We start from the raw sequence: 25,795 nt of genomic DNA, 5'->3' as shown, positions 1-25,795 counted from the left end.
TTCACTGGTGAAATAACGATGAAAACATCCTCTCTCTGCCCAGTCTTGCTTTTTGGCGGTTGATGTGTCTGTATGTGTCTTTTCTAGATATGTCTAAAAAGGCACCTAATCTGTAGGAAGAAGCTGTTAAATTGGTAAACTGGTATCTGTAGCTGGGTAGCTGCAGAAAGGGATTGAAAACGCACCGACAGAAACTTTTTAAAAACAAATCTGGGTGCGATGGTAGGATGACGTCACAACGGAACGGCCATTTCACGAGGTTCCTAATTCCTCAGCCTCGAGATGTGTTCTGGTTGTTTTCGGTTTGGTTGAAGGTATTTGTACCGTAGCAATGCCGTGCTTTAAATTTCATACTTGGTTATTTAAGATCCCTGTTTATAAGAATAGGTGTGTTAACCCCTCTGTATTCTGGCTAGATTTCACTCTGGAATTCTTAATCTGGCCTTCCTAAAGTTTTTCCTTAAAACAATTGGTGAAGAAATTTCTCACTTTTCAACCACTTTTCATCTGTAGCTCTGTAGATCTGGGATGGAAAAGAAGTGTAGAAATGCAATTTTAATTATGGTCAGTTATGGTATTGCAGCCATTTATAGTTATACAGGTCTTGTCCTCAATATTCTCAGTCACAGCAGCATGACACATGGAATATTATCCATCCATTGTCTAATCACTTGATCCAATCCAATGCTGTGGAGAAGGGCTCTGCAATTACCAGAGGTCAGTTTCTTCATTTCTGTTGCAGTGTGAGAGCAAAGAAAATTACGGTCATCAACAATTATACTGCTTATCTGTTTAGTTGGAAGAGAATTATCCTTTCTTTTGGACAGAATCTGCATTTGGATTTGTGACCAAGATTACATAATACAAATACCAAAGCTTGGAACGTCTGAAAAAGACTCAGTGGATGACAGAGGGATCAAATTTCCTGACAAAATGTGTGTTCACTGATTGATCTGCAGAGCCACACGGTCAGGCTGGGTGCAATAAGATGTGGATACAGTCCTTCAAATTCAAATCCCTAGTAAAAAAAGAGAATACAATCCATTTTATCCAGCAGCCATATCACTCTGCAACTCACAACTGGCAACCCACTGAAGCTCAGCAGGTGTGAGCCTGGTCAGTACCTGGTTGTGAGACCTCCTGGCAAAAACTAAGGTTGCTGCTGGAAGAGGTGTTAGTGGGGCCAGCAGGGGGCGCTCACCCTGCGGTCCATGTGGGCCCTAATGCCCCAGTATAGTGACGGGGACACTATACTGTAAACAGGCGCCGTCCTTCGGATGAGACATAAAACCGAGGTCCTGACTCTCTGTGGTCATTAAAAATCCCAGGGCGTTTCTTGAAAAGAGTAGGGGTATAGGATTTCCCATTGGCCTTTACCAGTCATGGCCTCCTAGTAATCCCCATCTATGAATTGGCTTCATTACTCTGCTCTCCTCCCCACTAATAGCTGATGTGTGGTGAGTGTTCTGGCGCACTATGGCTGCCGTCGCATCATCCAGGTGGATGCTGCACATTGGTGGTGGTGGAGGGGAGTCCCCATTACCTGTAAAGCACTTTGAATGGAGTATCCAGAAAAGCGCTATATAAGTGTAAGCAATTATTATTATTATTATTATTTTAATACTGGACTTTTCTTTCTAATTTTAATGTATGAAATGAGCACATGCTTGTTTTTAGCCTAGTCTTACTGACAATCACATTGCTGGTCTGATCACCTGCAGGATACGAGAACTCCATTTCTATAATATTTTGTCTTTGAAGAACTGGCATCTGATTCATTTCCAGTAGTCTCTCTCATTACTTGACTGTCTGTTGGGAACTGTTAGTCCTGCTTGTGTTTATTCTGTAGTCTGGTGAACAACAGGTCGTGAAATTAAGATCTATTTGATTAATTGTCTTTTATCCACCCTTTATCAGAAGGCTACTTATTCCTGTTTAAGGGTTTGCTGACCAGGAGTCTATCCCAGAATCCCAGAGGTGTAACTCAGCATTAGTAGTATATTTGTCCCCTTGTAGGGTACATACACAAACACACAGGGCGATGTAGACATTCCAGTGAACCGAACAAGCATGTGTTGAAGATGGAAGATGGAGGGAATCACCCAAAGGAAGATAATGTGAAAGCAGGGAGAAGACGCAAACCCCCTACATAAGGTGCACACGTCTGGAATCAAATTAAATGACCCCCAAACACGTTCACCAATTTTGTTTCTAAAAAGATAACTTTCTGCATTATGCTAAATGATGAATGCACCTTCGTGTTTATTAAAATATTATTCTAAATGATTTTTAAAAATTGTGTTATTTTTATGTAAGAACTGTTTCAATCAAACTTACAAGAAAAAATCAATATTTTAGGAAATGTTGGAAAAGGAAAAGATAGTTGAAAAGTATGGAAGCCCGTTTCCGCCAGGGAGAAAAAAAAAACGCGCTATGGTATCTCAGAATTCCGATTTAGTATCTCAGAATTGCAACTTAGTAACTCAGAATTCCAACTTAGTATCTCAGAATTGCAACTTAGCAACTCAGAATTGCGACTTAGTATCTCAGAATTGCGACTTAGTAACTCAGAATTCCGACTTTATATCTCACATTTGCGACTTCGAAACGGGCTTCTATAGAAAAGCCTGGAATGCAAGTGTAATCCTCACTTAAGGGGAGCCGGGTTTTAGAACTGGCTATAGTTGCTCACGGACATAGCGTTGGCTTTATGAACTACAACTCCCATAACGCACTGCTCAAGTTTACGTCACAGTCCCTATTCTGCCTGGCTGTGGTGACCTCTAGCGGGGCCCTCTCAGTTCTGGCAGCTTTACCGTTGATCGTGTGCACTCACCGATGCACGCAATAGGAACTCACACACGGTTTCCTTTTTTAAAGTTTATTTTCTACAAAAATAGAAAAAAACATGGGAAGGTTTCCAGAGATATGTACAAGTCAGGTTTACAGCAGGCTGGTAGCGAGAGTCTGACTCCTACCCTCATACATGTTGTTTTCCCCTGTTTAAGACGTTTACTATAACACCATTTAAACGCGACAACATAACAACTCAACTCACTAAGAACTTAACTCACAACACACAGACAGTTTTCATCTAGCGACTTCACACAGTTAGCTAACGAAGTTCAATTTCGTCTCTGATAACCCGCAGAGCCCGAATACACTTTTGATACTCTTAAAACATATAAACGTGTAAACCTTAAACCGAAACTATGACATCAGTAAACATAAACTTACAGGCCTTTTAAAAAAGCCTTATTACTTCAGATCTTACCTAAAAAATTAGAAAGAACCATGGGAGAGTTTCCAGAGATACGTACAAGTCAGGCGTACAGCAGGTTGGTAGCGAGGGTCTACCAGCCTGCACGAGGCGCTGTTCCCGATTCCCGGGCCCAGCTGCTCATCACCTGGTTGCACAAGCTTTGACTTTTCATTTTCATTACTATATTTTCAGGTTGTGTTTTTCATACCACTACGGAAAAAAAAACATATTTTAGAGGAAGATGTCAGCTTGATTAAACAAATATTGCTCCTTAAGCCTAGTTCCTTACTGTGCTAATTCTGCCACCTACTGGACAAGGTAATAAATAAAACAAGGAGAAAATCATAGAATATAACACCCACATTACAGGCCAGCCAAGTAAAGGGTGTAAGATGACCTGGGGAAGGGTCATTCATAACAGGTATTTTCGGAATGACCTACTTAAAATACTAGATATGGACCTAAGCAAAATGGCTGCCAAAAAGAATCAGCTGACCCGTATATGGAAAGGGTCTACCCTGAGAAACAATGAGACACAGCTGAGCCGCATCAGGAACCGAAATATAAGTGGCCCGGAGGCAGTGGACAAGGCGGAAGCCGATAAGGTGAATGCGGTTTGGAGGAAGAGAGAGGAAAGAGGTTTATGTTAAAGATCGGACTACTGAAAGGAGAAAAGGTTTATGGTTCTTGGATTGCGGATAGTGGATAAGGATACATCGCGGATTGGCTTTATTACGGATTTTAGTAACTCGGATCGGAACAGGATTAAGAGAGCGGATTACGGACTGGATTTGGAAGATAATTGGAGGAAGAAACGCCACGAAACTCAGGAAAGAAAAGTGTGGTGTGAGTACTTCTCTCATTTACATAAACTTTCCCCCGGAGGCACCACAAGGGATATCTGAAGGACTGAAAAGAAGTGCACTGATTGTCACATTATCTAAGGTTGTCTTTTAAAATGTACTTGTATTCCATTAACAGCATCTATTGCACTGCCCGAGAAAATGAGAAATTACTGTATGTAATCTGTTCGAATTGGGTTCCTATGAAAAAGACTTGTGAAGAAACCCAGCTGGGACTCAAAACCCTTGGTATCTTGTCAGAAGAAGAGAATGCAATGTGCCCCAAGCCGTATGATTTTCAAAACAGATTTAGTACCAGAAACAAATAATTTGTAGCTATTTTATAAGAACCTTTCATCTTGTGTTTTAATTGTAATACAGTGTATTAAAATGCACAATGGTTTGGTTTTGGGAGAGAGAAGGAATAGGAGGGAGAGGTAAGAAGGGAAAGCAAATGAAAGAAAAGTCCAGAATAGGCTGTAGGCTGTTGGGAAAAAATGAGAATAGAATATGACATATTCCAAGGAGAAGTCGAAACAAAATAAGACCTTAAAAAGAAATCAGCCTATCACTGTTTGCTGGGAGAATGGATGAATCCTGTCTAATGCTCAGCTGACACTCTGTTAAAAGCAATAAAAGACAATGTTAGTCCTCCGTGGTTAACCTACATTTATGCTGTTGCTTTAAAACAGATAACAATGGAAGAACTGAATGACATGGCGGAGAATATAGTGGCGTGGGTGGCAGTGTCCATTATCAGAGTGCTGCTCCCAGCCATCTCCCTGTACAATGAAAAGAGGAGCCGGAGAAGAGTCTCTTAATCACCTGCTGCAGATCTAATAACCTTGCCTCTGAATTGTGGATGGTGTTCTTGAATGTGTCAACTCTCCCTTGTCAGCAAATAAGCCAATAAGAAAGAATTCCCACCCCAAAGACTGTGCGTCTTAATCAATCTGCAAACTCAGAGACTGACCGTGAGATTTTACAGGTTGTCTCTAAAAGCTTGAACCACTTTCACTGTATGTATTGAGTCAGTGTCAGTCGACGGTCTCCATATTAAATGAGATGTAAAGTCTCAAATTGCACTTAATGAGTATGTTTTCTTTAGTGTTTTAATGAGACTTTCTGGTAGCAGAATGTATGTAGCGTTTTTTGCAATGGAATGCACAGCAGCACTGTTTCAGAAGGATATACAAAAGGTAAAATGTACTGTAATATTGTGGTAAAATAGTTGATAGCTGAATGGATATGATTTAAAATTACAGTGGTTTCCAGTAGTAAAATAATGTTAAAAGGAAAGAATTCTATAAAGGTAATGAAGGTTTTAATCCATCCATTTTCTAACTGCATTATCCAATACAGGGTTGCAGGGGAGCCAGAGGCATGATTTACCCTGAACTGGACACTTGTCCATCACAGCGCACACTCACACCAGGGACAATTTTCACAAAAGCCAATTACCTGAAGACAACCCAAGCAAACACATGTAGAACATACAAACCACAGGTCTGAGGATGAACTTATGGCCCCAGTGCTCTGAGACAGCACCACTGCCCCACTTTTTTATGCTACTATATTCCAGTTAAATACCAGAGTTTACTGTTGCTTATTTTAGCCTGGAAGAGATACATTATGATCATTTGATACTGGCAAATATTCTTGTGGCACAAGGAAAGCGGTACAAACATTATATTTCCACTAGAGGGAACAGTAGGTTTTTGGACTAAACTGTCCTGCTTTGGCAACACTGTATTTTTATGGTATATAAATGAGTTATTTCTGGATAATCACTTCAGGAACTCACTTTATCCCCTGAACAGTAGTCACTGTAAATATAATTTGTCTTTTACTTCCCAAAACAATTCAATATTTCCCACTGTACTGCATACAGTATTTAGCCTCTAGAATTTAATTTGCTCAATGGTAGTCTTGAAGCATGTAGTTAGTACTGTATAGGTAATATCATTTAACAGCATTCATGAGATACATTCAAACAGAATATTAATTCCATATATTCAATTGAACCTTTCAAAGAGAACAACCATTTCCCTGTGAAATTAGGCTTTTCTCTGTCACTTCTCAGGTGGCTCTGACAATCAGCTGCCGTTAAATTGTGGCTGTGGGCATCTGTTTCAATGGAGTTTCTACTCCCTCTTTAAGTGTGATATTAGAAATACATCTTTTTTTGCTCAAAAACTGCTTTTTACAAATTAAAGATACGGCTATAAATTAATATGACGTTTTGGCTGTGAAGCCTTCTTAAGGTGTGTGGAGACACACCTGAAGAAGGCTTCACAGCCGAAACCTTTTCTCTCTTCTCTTTTCAGCATGGAATAAACCTATTGTTCCTTTACAGACTACGCATGCTGACGCAGCTACCCACCTGCAGTACTATAAACGAATATAGCATACAATGGCATCTAATTATAACAACTTATACTTGGGATTTTTTAAAGAATCTTTTGTTTTTAATCCATAGCATAATATTACATTATGAAAGACAGTTTTGTGCAGAAAAAAAAGCACCTTTACATTTTCCTTTATTTATTTAAAAACTAAGAGCTTTTTTTTAAGTGGTAAGAATGGTAAATTGTGCCATGTGAAGTTCATTTTTCAGTTTCCACTGTCTACATTCCCGGGCACGGCTTATATGTGGGTTAATATTTACCTATCGGATTAGCAAAGGTTAAAATAACACAACTGAAACAGGATGAGGAAATGTGCACACACTCCTCTGACATACTCATGAGAGAGAGTCTTTCCCCACTTGACATGCTTTGAGCTTATAAAAGAGAGATCACCCACTGGAGAAGAACACGACTGTGAGTGACATCACTGTGAGGTCATAGGCATTGAGCAGGTCAGACAATCAAGACTGCAAGGGGAGACTCAATCCTACCCAACATTAGAGACATGCCTGCTTTTGCAAGTGCCAGCTTGATAATGGTTTAAGTTCCTCAGATATTTTTTAACTTCAGCTAGGCGTATGGCCTTTGACTTAAAAATCAGTAAATCATTAAGGAATGCTGGAAGGTTTAATAGACTTAAGATATTCTTACCAGATCGAAACACCAGCACGGCACTGTAACCTTATTCTTTATAAAAATGTGAACATAAACTCTCTCTTTTAAACTGTACAGGCCTATTACAAAGCCAGTCGAAGTGGACAGCTCCACAGAGTAAACAGTCATATAATCCAATGCTTCAAGTTGATCAATAATGTAGTAACTGTACTGTATATGAAGATGTGGTGATTGTTTTTATTTAACCTTATCCACCTGTTCTGAAAAGCATAGGTTGTCTTGTGTTTTGCAATACGTAGTCTGTGGTGTTATTGATTTAGCTAGTAAAAATATATATATTACTCATCCATTGTGTGGTTTCTGTGTAAAGTGTTGTCAGCATTACACTATTAATATATTACAATACTGCTGTGAAAACAAACTTATTGATTATGTTTAAAAGACACTGGAGATCACTTGCATTTGCAATATTTTGAGAAAAGTGTAGTGTTGAAAGCTAATACACACGTATATTCCCCCCCGATATATTCAGTACTTCATTCAAAAAATGTTTTTTTAGATGCATGACTTCCTCATGATACATATCCTTTCTAAATACATTTTACTTTTGCTATTAAGGTCAGTACTGAATAGTTTTGGAACATGTAAAGGTTTATTCCATGCTGAAAAGAGAAGAAAAGAAACAATATTTCAGCTGTAGAGTCTTCTTCAGGTGTCAGTTCCCGTTTCTTTTCTTCTCTTTTGCAGCCTACGCGTGTTGACGCACTACCTACTTGAGCTACTGCAGAGTTTTCTTACATATTACTTACCACCATTTGCTTTGACTTGGAAAAACTATGCAGTATCGTTTGAAAAGCAGCCCTTTCTTGTTCGTCTATTTCTGCCAGCCACGTGTTACTGGCAGTCCTCAAATGTGTCAACTACTGTGAGGAAGGCCTTCCACACTCCAGGCCTGCTTGTGCACACAGCCCCGCCTCCTCTTCTCGTTTGACTGATCTCTTGGTTCGTGTCCGCGATGCAGGTCCAGTGCGGACCCCCGCCCTTCGTCACACACCACTTGGAGTGGTCCACCATGATGCCGAAAGGCCTGGCCTCTGGCAGCTGCATCGTCGTCACGTTGTACACCTTGTGCGCCACGGAGCAATTCGACGGCAGAGGCCGATGAAGCTTCCCCCAACTTTTGGCAAAGAAGTCGTCTCCTAAATAGTTAACCAGCAAACCCGAGTAGAGATCTGAAACGGAACAGAGTCACAGGTTCCATGTTAGAATCTGTCCCAGGCACACTTTCTACCCAACCAAAAACAGGAAGTGCACTTGCTACCAAAACGTCAAACTGGAACCGAGAACAAGTGAATGTGTATTTCTCCCCCCCCTCTCTGAATGCTGTACTGTACTGGCTGCTACCCAGAACGTTCTTTTTTAAATCAACACCACCAATATACAGTAGTTCAAGTGTGAAGTGTGACATATTGCTTTTGAAGGGCGGTGTTTGAAACTTACTGGATTGTTCCTTTTCTACATAACCTTTATTTTAAATGTATTTAAATAAAATATGACAACCGTTTCCAATAACCTTTAAAGTAACAGCAGAATGAGATCCTTGGATCAATTAATCAATTTCTTTTCAAAACTAGTTGAGTTTAATGGAACAAACTGCACGTGTTATTTAAGTCCTGGTTCCTTTCAAGAAACAGCAGGATGAGATCCTTGAATGAACTACTAAGAAATTAGCTAAATGGGCCAAATGTAACCTCTCGTGTTCTTAGGTATTAAATGGTATCTAAAGAAGCTACACAATTTATATTTTTATCCTTTCTTATGTTTAAATCAACATACCAAGAAAAAAACATTTGTTTTAGATTGTTGTATGAATAAAAGATTGAAATATTCTATTAATCAATTTCCTCAAGAATTGGGCTTTACAGAATGTTAATAAAGCACCTACAAACTACCTCAGACACAAATCCTAAACCTAAATTACTACTGAATATAAATGAATGCTTTACTAACATCCCATAAAATCTCTGTTGAAAGAAAGCGATGCTATGAAACCTTAAATCTAAAGTGTAACCGCAGAACCATGTAGGAAAGTTCAGTTGCCAGGTGGCAGATTGAGAAAGTTTCACCAAAACGAAGTCTGCTTTTTTATATAAATACATCTTCAATTGGGAAAGGCTTTGACTAAAAATAAACTGGATATTGTTCCAACAAAATCTTTGTGAGAAAGTGGGTCTTGCTGGCTAGAAACGGCCAACATACAATAGAGTTAGACTTTGTAAAAATTAAATAAATTCAGATTCTGAGAGGCTCAATAAGTGCTTGTTCAGAGTAAATCAGACATTGTTGTCCGAGTTTCAGCAGTGATACATAATTCACAGAATACCAACACCAACAGGGCTGGGCACTTTGGGATATCCAAGCGATCTCAGACGCGTCCGATAACTGCAACCTCTATGACCAGCTGGGCACCAGTGCTCTTGTAGTGTTGTCAGTGAAAGAAACATCATTGGTACAACTTATGCCAACTCCGACACTTAGCATCACTGTGGGGCTGTTATAGCACATATTTTGAAGGAATAAGTACATTTCGTCATCTCTTCCAAGCTGGTACTGGTCTGGAACTGTGATAATTCATTTGTGATTTTAAAATGTAGAGGCATGCAAAAAATTAACTATTGATTCCAAATATCTAAAATGAGAAAAATAGCTGATGTGACATTTTCACTTCTCCAGGAACAAACTGCAATAATGAAGCACAGAGATTGTTTATGGATCATGGCAACTGTGTTGTTCACTACTGTTTCTGTATTTTGAATTGGAGAATAGTTTCTAAAGAAGCGATCAGTTGGGAAAAAAACGTGATCCATAGACTTAACTGATTTTTTTTGCAGACTCTAGCTCTGCCTTGGCGTTCTTTTTCTGAACACTGACAGGTTTTGTGCCTTCGCAATGTTGTTTCCCCCCATCTCACACATTGTTTGAGCAGCTTTTGAAAAGAAATGCGAATGAAGGGGGATGTCTGAAGTAAGTTGTAGAACAGAAAAATACGTTTTGTTTAATCTTAAAACCAATATCTGGCATTGGTATGGGTGGTAGTGCCATTTGCATAAGGGAAATTTCAGATCAACTTGCATTTATCAGAAACTTCATGAAAAGGAATTGAGATTCGAGAGGGAAGAAGTGGTGCTCACCGTCGTTAAATCTAGAGTATTTTGCAAAGCTGGTGAAAGTTTCCCCTGCTAAAGATGTCAGGGGCAGCTGCATAAACCAAGGCTCTTTCCTGGGATAGCATGTTCTCTGAGCCACACACTGAAGGTCTCTGTGGAAGGTTTGGGGGATGTGATAGTCAAAAGAGTATACATGGATATACTGGAGTTGCACAGCTGTAGAGACAAGAATGAAAAATAACCAAGAGTAAGCATGGCATTTTCATACATCCAGGTCAAATGCCCCCTTTCTTTTTCCATTAGTTTGGAGAGTTTCCTTTATTTATTTTCATTTGTTAAACTATCCTCCAAGTTCTGAAATGTTGACATACATTTTCAGCAGCCACCATACACATCATTTAGATTTAATTAGAAAGTCTAAGGCTATTTCGGTATTTATTTTCATCTGTATACACAATGAGGTGTAAGTCTATTAGTGTCCACCTATTCTCAGGGTTATATTAAGCGTGCATATGAAATTGAACCACCAACAGATAATAACAGAATAGACTGGTTTTTGCCCCACAGGTAAATTTAAAATAGGAAAAGAACAGGTGCACCAAACCAGAACAAAAACTGCCAATACTTGAATCTTAAAATCTGGAAAAATTGTACCAAAGGCTTTCAGAAAGTGATAGACAGCTGCGATGTCAATGCCATGTACATACTAAAGCTGTATGTTCATGTGAACGCCTACCTATGTCCTTGAAGGTGCTGTATGTGTAAGTCCCGCAGAAGAAGGTCTGTGAATTTTCATGCCCACTGGAGGGCCAGAATGATGTAGAATGATTTTTCACATCTGGAAGCTCTGGGGTGCTGTGAACCAGCCACACTCCTGTCTGTCTGTCTAACATCACAATCCCTGAAAAAGGTCACACAAGATACATTCAAATCTCAAAATTTGATCGTTTTTGATCCGTCTGTTTTTTCAGTTTCAATCTTTTTAAAGGACAAGTCTGCTCTTTTTGAACAGAGTCCATTATCAAGCCTGCTTCCAGCTGACGAATTCAATTAATCAATTCAGTTCAAGAATCAAACAAGAACTGTATAATTGATCAAACTAAACAAAAAAACTTCTATTTTGGGCTAATTTCAATTCTCTTAATCTGACTTTTGGCTTTTTTGTCCAACCGAATTTAACTGAACATACTTCATGGCCAAAAGTCAGATTAAGAGAATTGAAAACCATAGTCCAAAATAGGACTATTCTTAATCCTATTAATTATTTTCAGTTCTCTTGAACTGACAATTGGCCATGAAGTATGTAGATTTATTTCTTAATCTCAACAATTTAATTTACTGTATTCATTTAGAAATGGGCTACTGTAAATTCAATTCAATAGAAACCTAGAGCCCAAAACAAGCATCTTTAGTTTTGTTTTACCCAGCAGATGAATCTTTTATTATAAACATCAGTATTATATTGACTTACAGAAGTGTTTTTAAACTCAGTGATTTTCACCAGGAGAAAAAGCTCTGATGGCAACAGATTTGTTCTTAGCTTATGTGATGCCTCAGTAAAAGAAATGTAAATGGGGAAAAAAATAATGAACAAAAACAAGATGGAAATATATACTTTAAAGCTTTATGATTCAAGTTTTAAAACCAGAAAACACAGAAAGCTGGTGTTGGTATTCTTCAGAAACAGTACAGTATATACTTCGGACGTGCCATCATGTCTTGACCATATTGAGTAAATCATAAAATAAATGTTTTCTACTGAATCAATGATTTGGACAAAATCTGCAGAATCACACATGTAAATGTTCTACCCTGAAATAGTGTAAATTTTAAAATATTTTATTTTAGATATATATAAAATGAACAATTCACATCCTGCATATGTAGCAAACATTGCACTTGGCTTTAATCATAGCAATAAGCAAGCAAACCCAGCAAGTATTACGGATACAATTATATTGTTTGTTGTGCTGTCTATGATGTTTTCCCCCCCCCCCCCCCATTTTCTGTGTCCTTCTGTCTTGTACATTATAAAATGTTACTTACCTTTGCTGTGTCCAAAAGATGAAGGAGCAGGTTTAAATGACTTTGGAGGTTGATCGTTGTATAGAAGATACCCAAAGTCCACAGTCTTTTAGGAAGGAATATAAAAAATATCAATACAAAGTCTGTATTTGTATTGCACAAAAGGCTTTTGAATTATAAGAGAAACCTGTGAAAATAAACACATCGAAAAGACAATGTATATCCTGACCTCACTTTCTGGGAGATGACACAGATTATAAATAAAGGTTTCTTACCTTTTTATGAATGTAGGACAAAAAAGGCTGCAAAGTCTGCCCCACTGCACTCTTGGAGTCATTCACCAATTTCTTCCCATATACCCAGCCATTGGTATGGTCATCCATGTAGAGGTATCGCAGACCTCTTCCTTCATCGTGGTCTGGCAGCTTATACAGAATAAACCTGTATGATTCCAAAAACACATAAAAGAGTATTACATACTGTATACTGCTCTAGAACTGTGACACTGTACAATGTGTCCTGGGTGTTGGACAGACAGTGTTAACTGTTGTGATCACTAGAAAATAAAAAGGGCACTTAAACAATACTAGTGTCTGTTGCCAGTCTGTGGGTGCACTGGTGCTTCTGGGAGATGAACAGAACCTGTGGCAAGAGAAGAAGGGTCAAGCAGCCTTGATCATTTCTAGGTGATGTAGTGGCCTACAAAGCGAAAATAGCTCTTGTTTTTAGGGGTCGCCCATGTTTGACATGAGCATTGTGGAAAAACTGGAATAATCTTATGCGATTAGAGCTCATTTTCTGCATTTTAAACCAGCAGAGCTCTGTAGAACTGAACTGCAGCAGTTGACAAAGAGTCAACAGTTGACTAAAAGAAGCGAGGCAAGGCAAGCATCTCACAAACATTACTCAACTCAAGAATACATTCTGGTGAATCGTTTCAAAACGAACTATTGAAAGGAAAAAAACACTTTAAAATCCAATAGTAATTTCTTTATGACAAAAAAAAATCATAGACACTGTACCCTGGATTTACAGATGCAGCCATTCAAAGTGCGCGGCACAGGCACATACCGGGGGTAATTGGCTACGTCATCGCGCATCGTGACGCGAGATGACGCAAAATACCGCGGTACGTGATTGGTTGACCGACAGGGGCACTCGTGGTGCATTGGTCGGTCGTAGAAAGATTTAAATGTCTTTACTGTGCCCGTTTAAGTATTGAATATTTATATGGAATTTTACCCCTGAAGGGAAATCTTAGTAGCTGAGCATAAAAAGAATAGGAGCATACTGTAACGCGTGTGAAGGCCATAAACGATATTAATTTTGGAACATAAACATACAGTATATGGCTGGTCTCTGTACTTTAAAGAAAAAATACACACCAGTATTCCATTTCTCCCTAAACATTTTAAGCATCGAAGTCCTTAACTAACGTGATACCGCAGTTAACAAGCATACTTTTAGAATTTGCTTAAAAGGGAATATAATATGGAATCGCGTATCTAAAGAAATTAATAACGATATAATTATATTCATGTACCGCAACACAAAAATGTGTAAGAACGCTGTACGATGTCTGTTGATAATGTTTCTGTAGGGCTTTTTCAACACTCCTTATGTGGCCTTGCCAGTGGCGCTGTGGGTTAGGTTCCCGACTCACACATCAAACGTTGGGTGTTTGAATCCAGCTGGAGCCATGACTCTTTTTTTAACAAACATTTCTTTGAAAAAATAAAATAGGGTTAGTGTTAGGGTTACTGTCAAACTAAATCAACAATTGATTTAAGGACGATCTGTCAAAGTGCAATGAAATACAATATTGTTGTTGTTGTTATTGTTGTTTTTATCCTGTAAAGCGTTTTGAGAAGCCACCTTTAAAGGCGCTATATAAAAGCGCTGATTCTTATGGAATGTGTTTTCTTTCTTCTTTTTTTCAGCATGGAATAAACCTATTACTTGATTCTTATGGATGCCCGGTTCCGCCGGGGATTCAAAAAAAACCCCATGGAATCGCGTACAGTATCTAAGGAAATAGCAGTATAACCTTATTCATGCACAAACAGTGGCATGTTACATTATTAATTTGGGTGTCTCCTCTTGCCAGAAAGCTATAAATTGCATTTTGAGTGCGGTTTTTGACTTTTTTTAAATTACAACCCATAAATAAAGCTGATACTGTTTAGACTTTTAATTATTTAAAACTGTATTACAGCAGCACAATGCACAATGCAACGTAAATCGCTATCTTTGTCTTCTGCGTAATAATGTTCACCTCTCTGTCCAGCAAACTAACAATAGTAATAATAATGAACTTTATTGTATATAGCGCTTTTAAAGGTGGCTCCTCAAAGCGCTTTACAGGATAAAAACAATAACAACAATACTGTTGGCTGGGCAAACGATTTTTTTTTTAAAAAGAAATACAAAATGAGATATAATGATGTGTTCCGGCTTAGACATTAACGAAGAGCATAATGAAGGTCATAAAGGTCATAAACGATATTAATTTTGGAACATCAACATATTATGTAAACTGTATGTTGCTGTTATTGGTATTTTAAAGAAAAAATACTGTAAAATCCTGGGTTCGGTACAATGTTTCAGGCATTCATGTGAAGGACAACAGAGCTTTTACTGGCCGATTATCAAACTTTATTGATAAATCAAAAACAAAAACTATCCGACCAAACCAGAAAAAGAAAAAAAGAATAACGGACACAGCGCGAGCCTGCATTCTCTCCTCAGCCGTCCACACCACACTTTTCCCTGGGTCAGAGATTAAATAAGACTTCACTCGCACCAAACAAATTACCACACACTTAACACTGAACATGTTAACCCAAATATGTCTCACAATACTTTTATGGTACATTACTTTGCTAAAATGTATTTAAAAATAAAAACGATTACAAACGCCAGCAGAGAGAGAGACACACACAGTTCTTCATTGTCAAAAAGTAATTGTGTTTTACTTTGTCAGCACCCAGACAAACGCAAACGCGTTATTAATGAAATGCTTTTATTCATTCTTAATCGAACTCACAAGTTGTCATCTGCTGTTGAAGCTCTGTGAGACTAGACTCACACATGGCTAGACTTGACTATTTAACCATGAGATTATGTTTATGTTTATTAATCTTCCTTGTTATGCACTGAGAATGATAAGCACCCCAAACACGAGGGCGGCGTAGAGGTCGGCTCTGGCTTTCCCATCTATACCGATGCACTGCAAGTACAACCCCCCCTCCTTCTCTTGAGTGATGGGCAACAGTTGGATATCTGGGAGAATTGTTCGTTCCACTGGCGTCTGTGAATTCCGCTGTGTAAACGGTGCTCCCTGAGGGGAGACAGACGGCGGGGACAGCGTCAGCCAGGTCCTGGGCGGTGGTGAGCAGAGAAGCCGGGATGGAGTGTCCTGAGGCGGTGTGTGCTCTGGGGGGGGCAGAGCTTCCGCCAGGCATTGCAACCTGCGCAGTGGGGGGAGGCACTCACCGGGAGACAGCTGCTCAAGCGTTTGACTGCCGGTACACACTGTCTCCGGCTTCTGCATCTTCACGAGTGTCTCTAACCTCCCAATCCTCCCCTGTAATGCGTCGTACTGCTCCCGCTGCTGCCGAAAAGTCTCCATACCGGTGCTGCCTCTACAGGCTGGCACCCTTGAAAGCTGCACGTATGCGACTTCAATTAACACCAGTATTAAATGTATTACACTGTATTAATCAAGCCTTGTTTCCTTGATAATAGTTTATCTGTTCTTGCATATTGACATAGAACTTGAACCTTACTGCATGTACAGTGGTGTGAAAAAGTGTTTGCCCCCTTCCTGATTTCTTATTTTTTTGCATGATTGTCACACTGAAATGTTTCAGATCATCAAACAAATTGAAATATTAGACAAAGATAACACAAGTAAATACAAAATGCAGTTTTTAAATGAAGGTTTTTATTATTAAAGAAAAAAAAATCCAAACCTACATGGCCCTGTGTGAAAAAGTGATTGCCCCCTAAATCTAATAACTGGTTGGGCCACCCTTAGCAGCAACAACTGCAATCAAGCGTTTGCGATAACTGGCAATGAGTCTTTTACAGCGCTGTGGAGGAATTTTGGCCCACTCATCTTTGCAGAATTGTTGTAATTCAGCCACATTGGAGGGTTTTCAAGCCTTAACCGCTTTTTTAAGGTCATGCCACAACATCTCAATCGGATTCAGGTCAGGACTTTGACTAGGCCACTCCAAAGTCTTCATTTTGTTTTTCTTAAGCCATTCAGAGGTGGACTTGCTGGTGTGTTTTGGATCATTGTCCTGCTGCAGAACCCAAGTGCGCTTGGTTCGAACAGATGTCACGAACAGATGGCCGGACATTCTCCTTCAGGATTTTTTGGTAGACAGCAGAATTCATGGTTTCATTTACCACAGCAAGTCTTCCAGGTCCTGAAGCAGCAAAACAGCCCCAGACCATCACACTACCACCACCATATTTTACTGTTGGTATGATGTTCCTTTTCTGAAATGCTGTGTTACTTTTACGCCAGATGTATTGGGACACACACCTTCCAAAAAGTTCAACTTTTGTCTCGTCAGTCCACAGAGTATTTTCCCAAAAGTCTTGGGGATCATCAAGATGTTTTCTGGCAAAACTGAGACGAGCCTTTATGCTCTTTTTTCTCAGCAGTGGTTTTCATCTTGGAACTCTGCCATGCAGGCCGTTTTTGCCCAGTCTCTTTCTTATGGTGGAGTCATGAACACTGACCTTAACTGAGGCAAGTGAAGCCTGCAGTTCTTTGGATGTTGTTGTGGGGTTTTTTGTGACCTCTTGGATGAGTCATCGCTGCGCTCTTGGGGTAATTTTGGTCGGCTGGCCACTCCTGGGAAGGTTCACCACTGTTCCATGTTTTCGCCATTTCTGGATAATGGCTCTCACTGTGGTTCGCTGGAGTCCCAAAACTTTAGAAATGGCTTTATAACCTTTTCCAGACTGATAAATCTCAATTACTCTGTTTCTCATTTGTTCCTGAATTTGTTTGGATCGCAGCATGATGTCTAGCTTTTGAGGATCTTTTGGTCTACTTCACCTTGTCAGGCAGGTCCTATTTAAGTAATTTCTTGATTGAGAACAGGTGTGGCAGTAATCAGGCCTGGGTGTGGCTAGAGAAATTGAACTCAGCTTTCCAAAGATGTGATAAACCACAGTTGATTTATGTTTTAACAGGGGGGCCATCACTTTTTCACACAGGTCCATGTAGGTTTGGATTTTTTTTTCCCTTAATAATAAAAACCTTCATTTAAAAACTGCATTTTGTGTTTACTTGTGTTATCTTTGTCTAATATTTCAATTTGTTTGATGATCTGAAACATTTCAGTGTGACAAACATGCAAAAAAAAAAGAAATCAGGAAGGGGGCAAACACTTTGTCACACCACTGTACATGTACTGGTACAATGGAATCCTTACTTACAGAAAGTTATGATAGTTATGATCGGGTGTGAATGAGGAATGTTGAATGGTATTGAATAGTTTGACTTTTGTGAAGGCAAATCCATGAGAATATTTTGTGCTCTAATCCTGCATTTAACATGATAAATCAAGTTAAAATAAGTTCCCAGATGCTTCCCTAGTTAATCTACTGTTCTTATCATAGTTTACTACAGTAAGCAACACTAGATCATAACCTTGTCGTGTGGTTTGGTAAGCCTTCAAACTAATTTTCTTGAAACACATAATTACAATACACTGTATAATAGCAGAATAACAATAACATCTTTTAACTGGATTTGATTGCTTTCAGAGTTCTTTTATAAGGATTGTGCCTTTGTTTCTAAGGTTAACACTGTCCTTTCATTACAGAAGTATCATGAGGTCCAAGCAAATAAACACACATGCACATATAAGTGACAAGTAATAGGTTTATTCCATGACGAAAAGAGAAGAGAGAAAACACAACGTTTCAGCTGTGAAGCCTTCTTCAGGTGTGCAGGTGTGCCTTCTTCTTTAGCACACCTGAAGAAGGCTTCACAGCCGAAACGTGTTTCTCTCTTCTCTTTTCAGCATGGAATAAACCTATTACTTGCTCCTTTGAAGACTACACATGCTGACGCAGCTATCCACCTGAACTAGTTGCACATATACAGTAAGTGTTTGCAAGTCTGTATCTATATATTCCTGGTAATATGCTTCTATTTATGTAGTAAGAAAGCAATCAGAAGAACTTTTTATAAAGTATTCTTGGTAAAACTCATCAAATCATCTCACTTTTAAATAACTTAAAAAAGTTGCCTGATCACTTTCTTCTTGCTACTCTTTTGATAAAGAGGTATTGTTGTTTTTTTTAGGATAATGAAATCATTGTGAGAAAGATGTTTTAAAGAATTCTACAGGATATTTTAGCAAGTTAGCGAGATAACACTAGTAAGGACCCTGATAATTAGATACTAGTTATTTTTGTTTGGAAGTGTATCTTAGCATTTCAGAGAACAGCACAGCATGGCATAGAAAGTGATGCATTTGTATCACTATATTACGAATATTCTTTCAAATCATAATCAATTTTTCTATATTAAACTATAAGAAAAATTCTATAATAAAATCAGTATAAAATTAACACGGATTTATTGTTCATTAGATTTAATGTCTGCTAAAGACTTATAATTATTAATTATAAAAGACCATGTTATGGCAATTAGAATTTCGAAAGTAGTGGAGTATAAGTGGCTCAGCACTGGGAATACACGTTCTTTGATGGGCTGGAAAAGTCCTGTACATCACTGTGTAGGGTCAATAGGTGTATGACTGTGTAAGAGAGGTTGGACAAACCTGGGGTCAAAGGTCATGGGCGTGAGCAGAAATGTACAGATAAAATGGCCAATTCTAATTTGGGTGGGTATAAAATTATTATTATTATAATTATTATTATTACTACTACTACTACTACTACTACTTACCAGGCAGCACAGTAGTACAGTGGTTAGCATTGCTACCTTACAGCACTGGGGCCCTGGGCTTGATTTTGGACTCAGGATGCCATCTGTGAAGAAACTGTCTTTTCTCCCAGGGTTTCCTCTGGGTGCTCCGGTTTCCTCCCCCAGTCCAAAAATATACTGGTTGGCTCATTGGCTTCTGAGAAAAGATTAGCTCTAGTGTGCGCTTCAGTGTCTGTATCTGCCCTGCGATTAAGTGGCTTCTTGTCCAGGGTGTCACCTTCCTTGTGCCCATTGCTTCCAGGGATACAAACATCAGTATCATCTTTATCATTGCCACTACTAAATTAAACACAATGTACCTCACAACTGGCAGCCCACTAAAGCTCAGCAGCTGTGAGCCTGGTCAGTATCTGGATGGGAGACCTCCTGGGAAAGCTAAGGTTGCTGCTGGAAGAGGTGTAAGTGGGGCCAGCAGGGGGTGCTCACTCTGCAGTCTATGTGAGTCCTAATGCCCCAGTATAGTGACGGGGACACTATACTTTAAAAAGGCACTGTCCTTCGGATGAGACATAAAACCGAGGTCCTGACTCTCTGTGGTCATTGAAAATCCCAGGGCGTTTCTCGAAAAGAGTATAGGTGTTACCCCAGCATCCTGGCCAAATTTCCCATTGGCCCTTACCAGTCATGGCCTCCTAAGAATCCCCATCTTTGAATTGGCTTCATTACTCCACTCTCCTCCCCACTAAATAGCTGGTGTGGGGTGAGTGTTCTGTGTACACTTTGGCTTCACATTGGTGCTGGTGGTGGACGAGAGTCCCCAATACCTGGAAAGAGCTTTGAGTGGAGTGTCCAGAAAAGCACTATAAAAGTGTAAGGAATTATTATTATTATTGACCTTTTCAAAGTACTGTGTTAACAGTAATAACTTGCAATCCATCATCTACTGACTCTTCATAAATCGATAACTGCTGTTCATTGTAAGTATGAATGAATAGAATGTGATCTGTTATCTCGGTGTGTTGTAATATCTCTTTGTGTGTCCACACAGGAGTCCTACACTTTGACCAGACTCAGGGTTTCTGGCTCAGTCACAGTGTCCCCCACTTCCCTCCATTCCCAGAAAGGGGGTACAGCTGGCCGTCCTCGGGGAAACTGAACGGCCGGACCGCGCTCTGTATCACTTACAAGTCTACACAATTCCCTCAGATAGGTGCGCAACATAGGGAAGCTAGCATTATGCTAATAGCAAAATACCATTTTATTTTTATTTGTATTGCTCAGTTCAAATTGAAAGAGACGACAATGCGAGGCCATTTACCAGATTCAATATTTGTTGGGCCGGATTTTTGTTTTTGTTTTTTAACCGTGAGCCGAGCCATAGAATGGAATGTGTGGGGTAAATTGAATGTGTAGTCCTTGCTTCATAGGACTGCAGACTTGTGCTGTAGCCCAGCACTACAATGGAATTATTGAGTGTGGCGGGTCTTCAGATATAGCAGGCAGTGTTAAGAAGCTGGGGAAATCCAAATTAACTGCTTCTGCATCAGAAAACTTAATGTCTCTCTTCTCAATTTCCCCTTCTAGCTTCTTTGTCTCCTTATTCCACAGAAGATGGTTTGTAGTGTTACCTTCCTCAGTTTTGTATTTATTGATTTTAATCATACAAAAATGAACAGTTTATTTTTCCTCACAGTTCAGTGACATGAAGGTATGAAAAAATAAAACCGAAGCCCTCCAGCACCTCTGTGGGCTGTGGGTGTTCCGGCCCGGGTATAATGGTTACTGTTGTAACAACATAAGGTGTTTGCATTGCAAGTGAGAGGATGCGATTTAGCCAACAATAAAGTTGTTTTCCTTTCTTTTTCCTCAGCCGAGCAGCTGTTGTATTATAACCCCCGCGTGTACAACTGCTCCTTGCCTGAAGTCTTTCGCCACGAACTGCCCAGAATGAGCTGCATTTGCGAGGGCTCTGTAAAGCCCTGGGTGCAGGGAAGGAGGATGGGGAAACTGCTGTCAGCTCGGGGAGAAACCTTCCTCAGCCTTGCCAAGTCTCGCTTCTTTGTGGATGGTGAGAGTGGTTTTCTTTTAAAACCACGCAGACTGTACAAAAAGATCTGTGATGAAACACCAACTACAATCTGACATATCAGCTGTCCTTATCAAAGGTTCTGTACCAGGATATGCATTTGGAATCTTTTTCCTGGAATTGAGCATTTGTTTGGTCACGTAGGTTTCCCATTGATTCTGGAGCTGGTTAAAGTTCAGAAACCTTCCTGGACAGCACTGATTTTCATTCTGCACTGAGGAGAAGAGTCGGATAAAAACAGTCGACTCCGACTCTCGAAACGTCCAGAAATACATTCACATTTAAAGATGTTGAAATACTCCATGATAGTTATGCTTACGTTCCAGTGATTTGCAATTCACCAGTGTGGACAAGTGGCCCCTTTGAACTTACTCAGATTTAATGTGTTGTCTTAGCGATGTATTACAGTCTTCTGTCCTTGCAGTCGTCTGTTGCCAGGCCACTGCCAAATGCATATTCATTTTTAGCACGTATTCTCTTCTTTATGGAAGTGTGGAGGCAACCCAAGTAAATGCACTTTTAAGTCCTAAAAACAAGCTAGCTAAATTCCCTTTGAATTCCTGTGCTCTCACATTAAAAGTGTGGCTTGGCTGTCTTGAGAAGCATGACAGAGACTTCCATCACCTTTCACAGGCCAGAAAATTGCCCAGATTTTGCTCCTATTAAAAACATAGCTCAGTCCTGCACACCTTACTGTCATCACAACCTCTGCTGCAATTGTTATTGTAAAGATTGCAAATCCTGTAAAGCAATGCGACTGCAAGATGCTACAGATATTTCAGAACCAGTGAGATACTGTACATGCAACTTCCTGGTCATAGTTTTTACTCTTTACAGCATGATGACGGGCTTTGCTTATATTTTGGCCAGTGGTTGCATGTACAGGTTTGCAAAAGGCCGCACATTGTTAAGAGCCAAACATGAAAATGACAAAAGAAGAACGAGACAAATTACATTTCTTCATCCCAGACAAACATTAAAAATAAAATGCAGACAGCGAAAAGGGAAAACAATTTGGTCTTGACTTTATTCAAAGCTATCCATTACATGGTACAATGAGTTTATATAATGGTATATTAGCCACCAATATAATACATAAACTGAAACAAACTTTTCAGATTTGGCAAAAAACAATCTTAGTTTGATCATTTTTAACTAAGCTTAGTTAAATATCAATTTCAGATTAGATGCAATAATAATATCAGAATGGAAAAATATTTAAACCATACAGTATATGTGTCTGTTTTCATAATCTTGCAATAACATAAAACATCATATTCCATAGTATATCACCAGAAATAAACTGCAAAGTGTGTAATATTGCTAGAAGCAGAATACATCCCAAGAAAACAAGACCTAGGTCCAAAATAATCATTTAACAGAGTTCGCATAGTTTTGAGATGAAAAATCCACTCCACCTACAGTGAATCATCCATCAGTCTTCTAACCACTTTATCCACTATAAAGTCACTGGGGAGCCAGAGCCTATCCCAGCAAGCAAAGGGGAAAAGGCAGGATATACACTGGACAGGATGCCAGGACATCACAGTGCACACAGAGACAAAAACACACAGCACTTACCCAAGAGTCCATTTTCCCAAAAGCCAATTAACCCAACTAGTCTGTTGTTTTTGGACTGTGGGACCAAAAACTGGAGCACCCAGAGGAAACCCCTGCAAACACGGGGAGAACATACAAACTGCACATTGTAGTTCACATCTGTAGGGCAGAAACACATGTTGCGCTTCTAAAACTGTCTTGCTACAAGGGCTTTCCAATCACTACCAGTAGCTCTTTTATGTTGTTCTGTTGTGATTGTTATTAAAACATAAAAAGTTCTGAAAGAACTCAATTGGAAAACAAAGCACTGAAAACCGTTTAGTAAGGGGAAATGTTTCATTATACAATGTGAAAATGGCAGTAAAATTAAATTCCAGACCGGTAAGAGCTTTTTTTTTTACTTTTCACAGAGTGTTTCCTTTCTCTTTAAACCAAGAAAGAGCCCTGTCTGGAGAGCCATTGTAGATGCTGTTAAATGCCTTATATTTCTACTTTGTTGACATACTTGAGGGTTGTCTTTTACAGACATCTACACTGGCTGGGCTGCTCAAGTTTTAAAGACTACTCTGTTGACGGAAACCTGGCAAACGAAAAGAGCATGAACTGCCTTCGAACTGCTCCCTTCCTGAACAGGTTTGAAATATCAAAAGAATTAAACTGCCGGGACCTGTGGAGTTCTGCTCTCACTTTGATCATGCCAAGTGGTGTGTATCCCAGGAGGATGGAGACCAGTGGATCTGCATTGGAGATCTAAACAGAGAGGACTGCCAGCAGTGGAAAAGTGGAGGACTTATTTGCTCACAAAACCCTGTTATCTACCACGCTTTCAGGGGGGCTGTGTCCTGGTTTGTTAGGTGCAGAGACATGTTTAAGCTGTAAGAGGGGGAATGTTTGACCCTGTTGTTGCAATTCAGTTACGCTGACTCTTTCTGTATCTATCTGTTGCAGATGCAGAGCAGTGTTAATTGCGCTCAGGTTTAGCAAATGCCGCTTGATATTTTGAAGCTAATGTTTGCTGAAAAGCAAGAAAAAAAGTTGCTCAAATGCAAATGTGCTTCTTTCCAGAACAACTAAAATGTATAGGTTTAAACATGGGTTGATGGCTAACACAAAAGAAGAAACACCCAACGACTGCAATTATCAATCCATTCATCTATTATCAGAAAGTAGCTTTTTTTCCTGTGAAGTGTAGTGGCAAAGCTCTTCATTTAAAATAAGAGGACACTGGTTGTAAATGTCAATCAGAATTACGTTGCGCAAATGTTTTTTCTTTATAGGTTTGGTTGGGTTCCCACCAGCAGTTCTGTGAAATCTTTCCTCATTTTGTGCTTTTATCTTCTGTTGTGCGAATCCCATCTATAGCCAATAAATGATGGTGCTCGCAGCTCTGAATATATTAAGATTAGTGGAATTCCTGGTCTACCAGCACTCTTTTGTTGTGTGCATCTAATCTATAATCAATAAGTTAAGATAACAGCATATTATTTGCTGAGGTACGCAGATATTCCTGACTTCCATTGTTGGTGGAGCTGGGTCATATTTGCCTGGGAAAAAATGTGCACAACATGATTTCTTCTAAAAAAACGTTTCTACTAGCATCTTGTGCTGTGTTCCTCAAATGTCTTATTTTTCTGTTGGCACTGTTTTTCTTCCCGTTTTCTTCTACCACCTTACAGTGCGCTCACAAATTATTGTCACCCTTAATGAAGAACAAAAAACCCCATATAAAATAAACAGCACAGATACTGGGTAAACTAGTGAAAAACACTGATTTTATTTTCTCTCAAACATTTCTTAGTTGATTTTTAAATGGTGTGTTTAGGATCATTGTCATGTTGGGAGGTCCACCAGAGACCAAATCATGCTGTAGCTTTTTGGCATAGGCAGCCAGATTTTTGCCCAGAATATCCTGATATTTAGTAGAGATCATGATACCTTTGTCCTTAACAAGGGCCCCAGTGGCATCACAACCACCCCACAACATCAATGTTCCACCCCCATATTTCACAGTGAATATACATTTTTTCGTGTGAGTATGCATCCCTCTCCAACGCCAAACATACTGGTGGTGTGAGTGGCCACACACTTCAATTTTGGTCTCACCTGACCATAGCACCGGGTTCTAGTCAAAGTCCCAATGGCATTTAGCAAACTCGAGACACTTCAGTTTGTTTCTTGTTATCAATTCCTTCTGGCAACCCTTCCAAACAGCTTTTTGGCATGGATGTACCATCTAATTATTGATTTGGAGACTCAAGGACTCCAAGATGCAACCAGACTCTGCAGTTCTCCAGCTGTGACCCTTGGATTCTTTACCATTTGTGAAGATCAATACTAATTTGTCTCTTAATTTGTCACTTCTTTGCCTTTCCCCATGGTGGTGGATGGCCAAAGTTTTTATTATGAGTGTTTACCTCTTTTTATACCCTGGTGAAACAGCAAGTCCAGAAAATGTTCCTTTTGACTGAGTTATATTTAAAAAACCATAAATTCATTTCAGATTTTATTTTGTTCAGTTTTCTTAAAGAAAAGTGGGGGATCTAATAATTTTGACATTAACGTTTCTGGAAAAAACATGTATTACTCATTTTCAACATTTGTTTTGAAATAATTCCCATTGTCTGGGCATAAGATAGACTCATTATCTGTGCTGTGTATTTTATACAGTTTGTTTTGTTCAACTTTATCAAGGGTGCCAATAATTCTTGAGCCCACTATACCTGCTTAGATAAATAGAATCACTATTACACACAAAGAAAAACACTAACTTCTGTTCTTGGAAGTATAGTGTTCAGTCCAATTTTAATGCATCACTGATATTTGAAGAAAGTGAAAACCGCTTTGCACTGTTTGGAGATGATTGCTAAGATCATCCAGGTGGATGCTGCACATTGGTGGTGGCGGAGGG

The 25,795-nt window shown here is 39.3% G+C and overlaps 1 protein-coding gene and 1 pseudogene across 1 annotated transcript; one reads left to right on the top strand and one right to left on the bottom strand.

Moving 5' to 3' along the window:
• Positions 1-8,021: 8,021 nt before the first annotated feature.
• On the bottom strand, positions 8,022-13,412 carry LOC148823743 (deoxyribonuclease-2-alpha-like). The gene is made up of 6 exons (XM_088928108.1): positions 13,408-13,412; positions 12,595-12,760; positions 12,341-12,425; positions 11,031-11,195; positions 10,319-10,510; positions 8,022-8,359 (listed from the first exon to the last, which is right to left on the bottom strand). Exons 1-6 carry the CDS (start codon positions 13,410-13,412, stop codon positions 8,022-8,024), a joined length of 951 nt encoding a protein of 316 aa, XP_088784234.1.
• Positions 13,413-19,178: 5,766 nt separating this feature from the next.
• On the top strand, positions 19,179-23,766 carry LOC148823742 (deoxyribonuclease-2-beta-like; annotated as a pseudogene).
• The last annotated feature ends 2,029 nt before the right edge of the window (positions 23,767-25,795 follow it).

The sequence above is a fragment of the Atractosteus spatula genome, chromosome 11 (assembly GCF_055471065.1).
Source record: "Atractosteus spatula isolate fAtrSpa1 chromosome 11, fAtrSpa1.hap1, whole genome shotgun sequence".
In the NCBI taxonomy this organism is placed as follows: Eukaryota; Metazoa; Chordata; class Actinopteri; order Semionotiformes; family Lepisosteidae; genus Atractosteus; species Atractosteus spatula.
The sequence above is the reverse complement of the archived record's forward strand: the minus strand, read 5'-3'. Positions and strand labels throughout refer to the sequence as shown.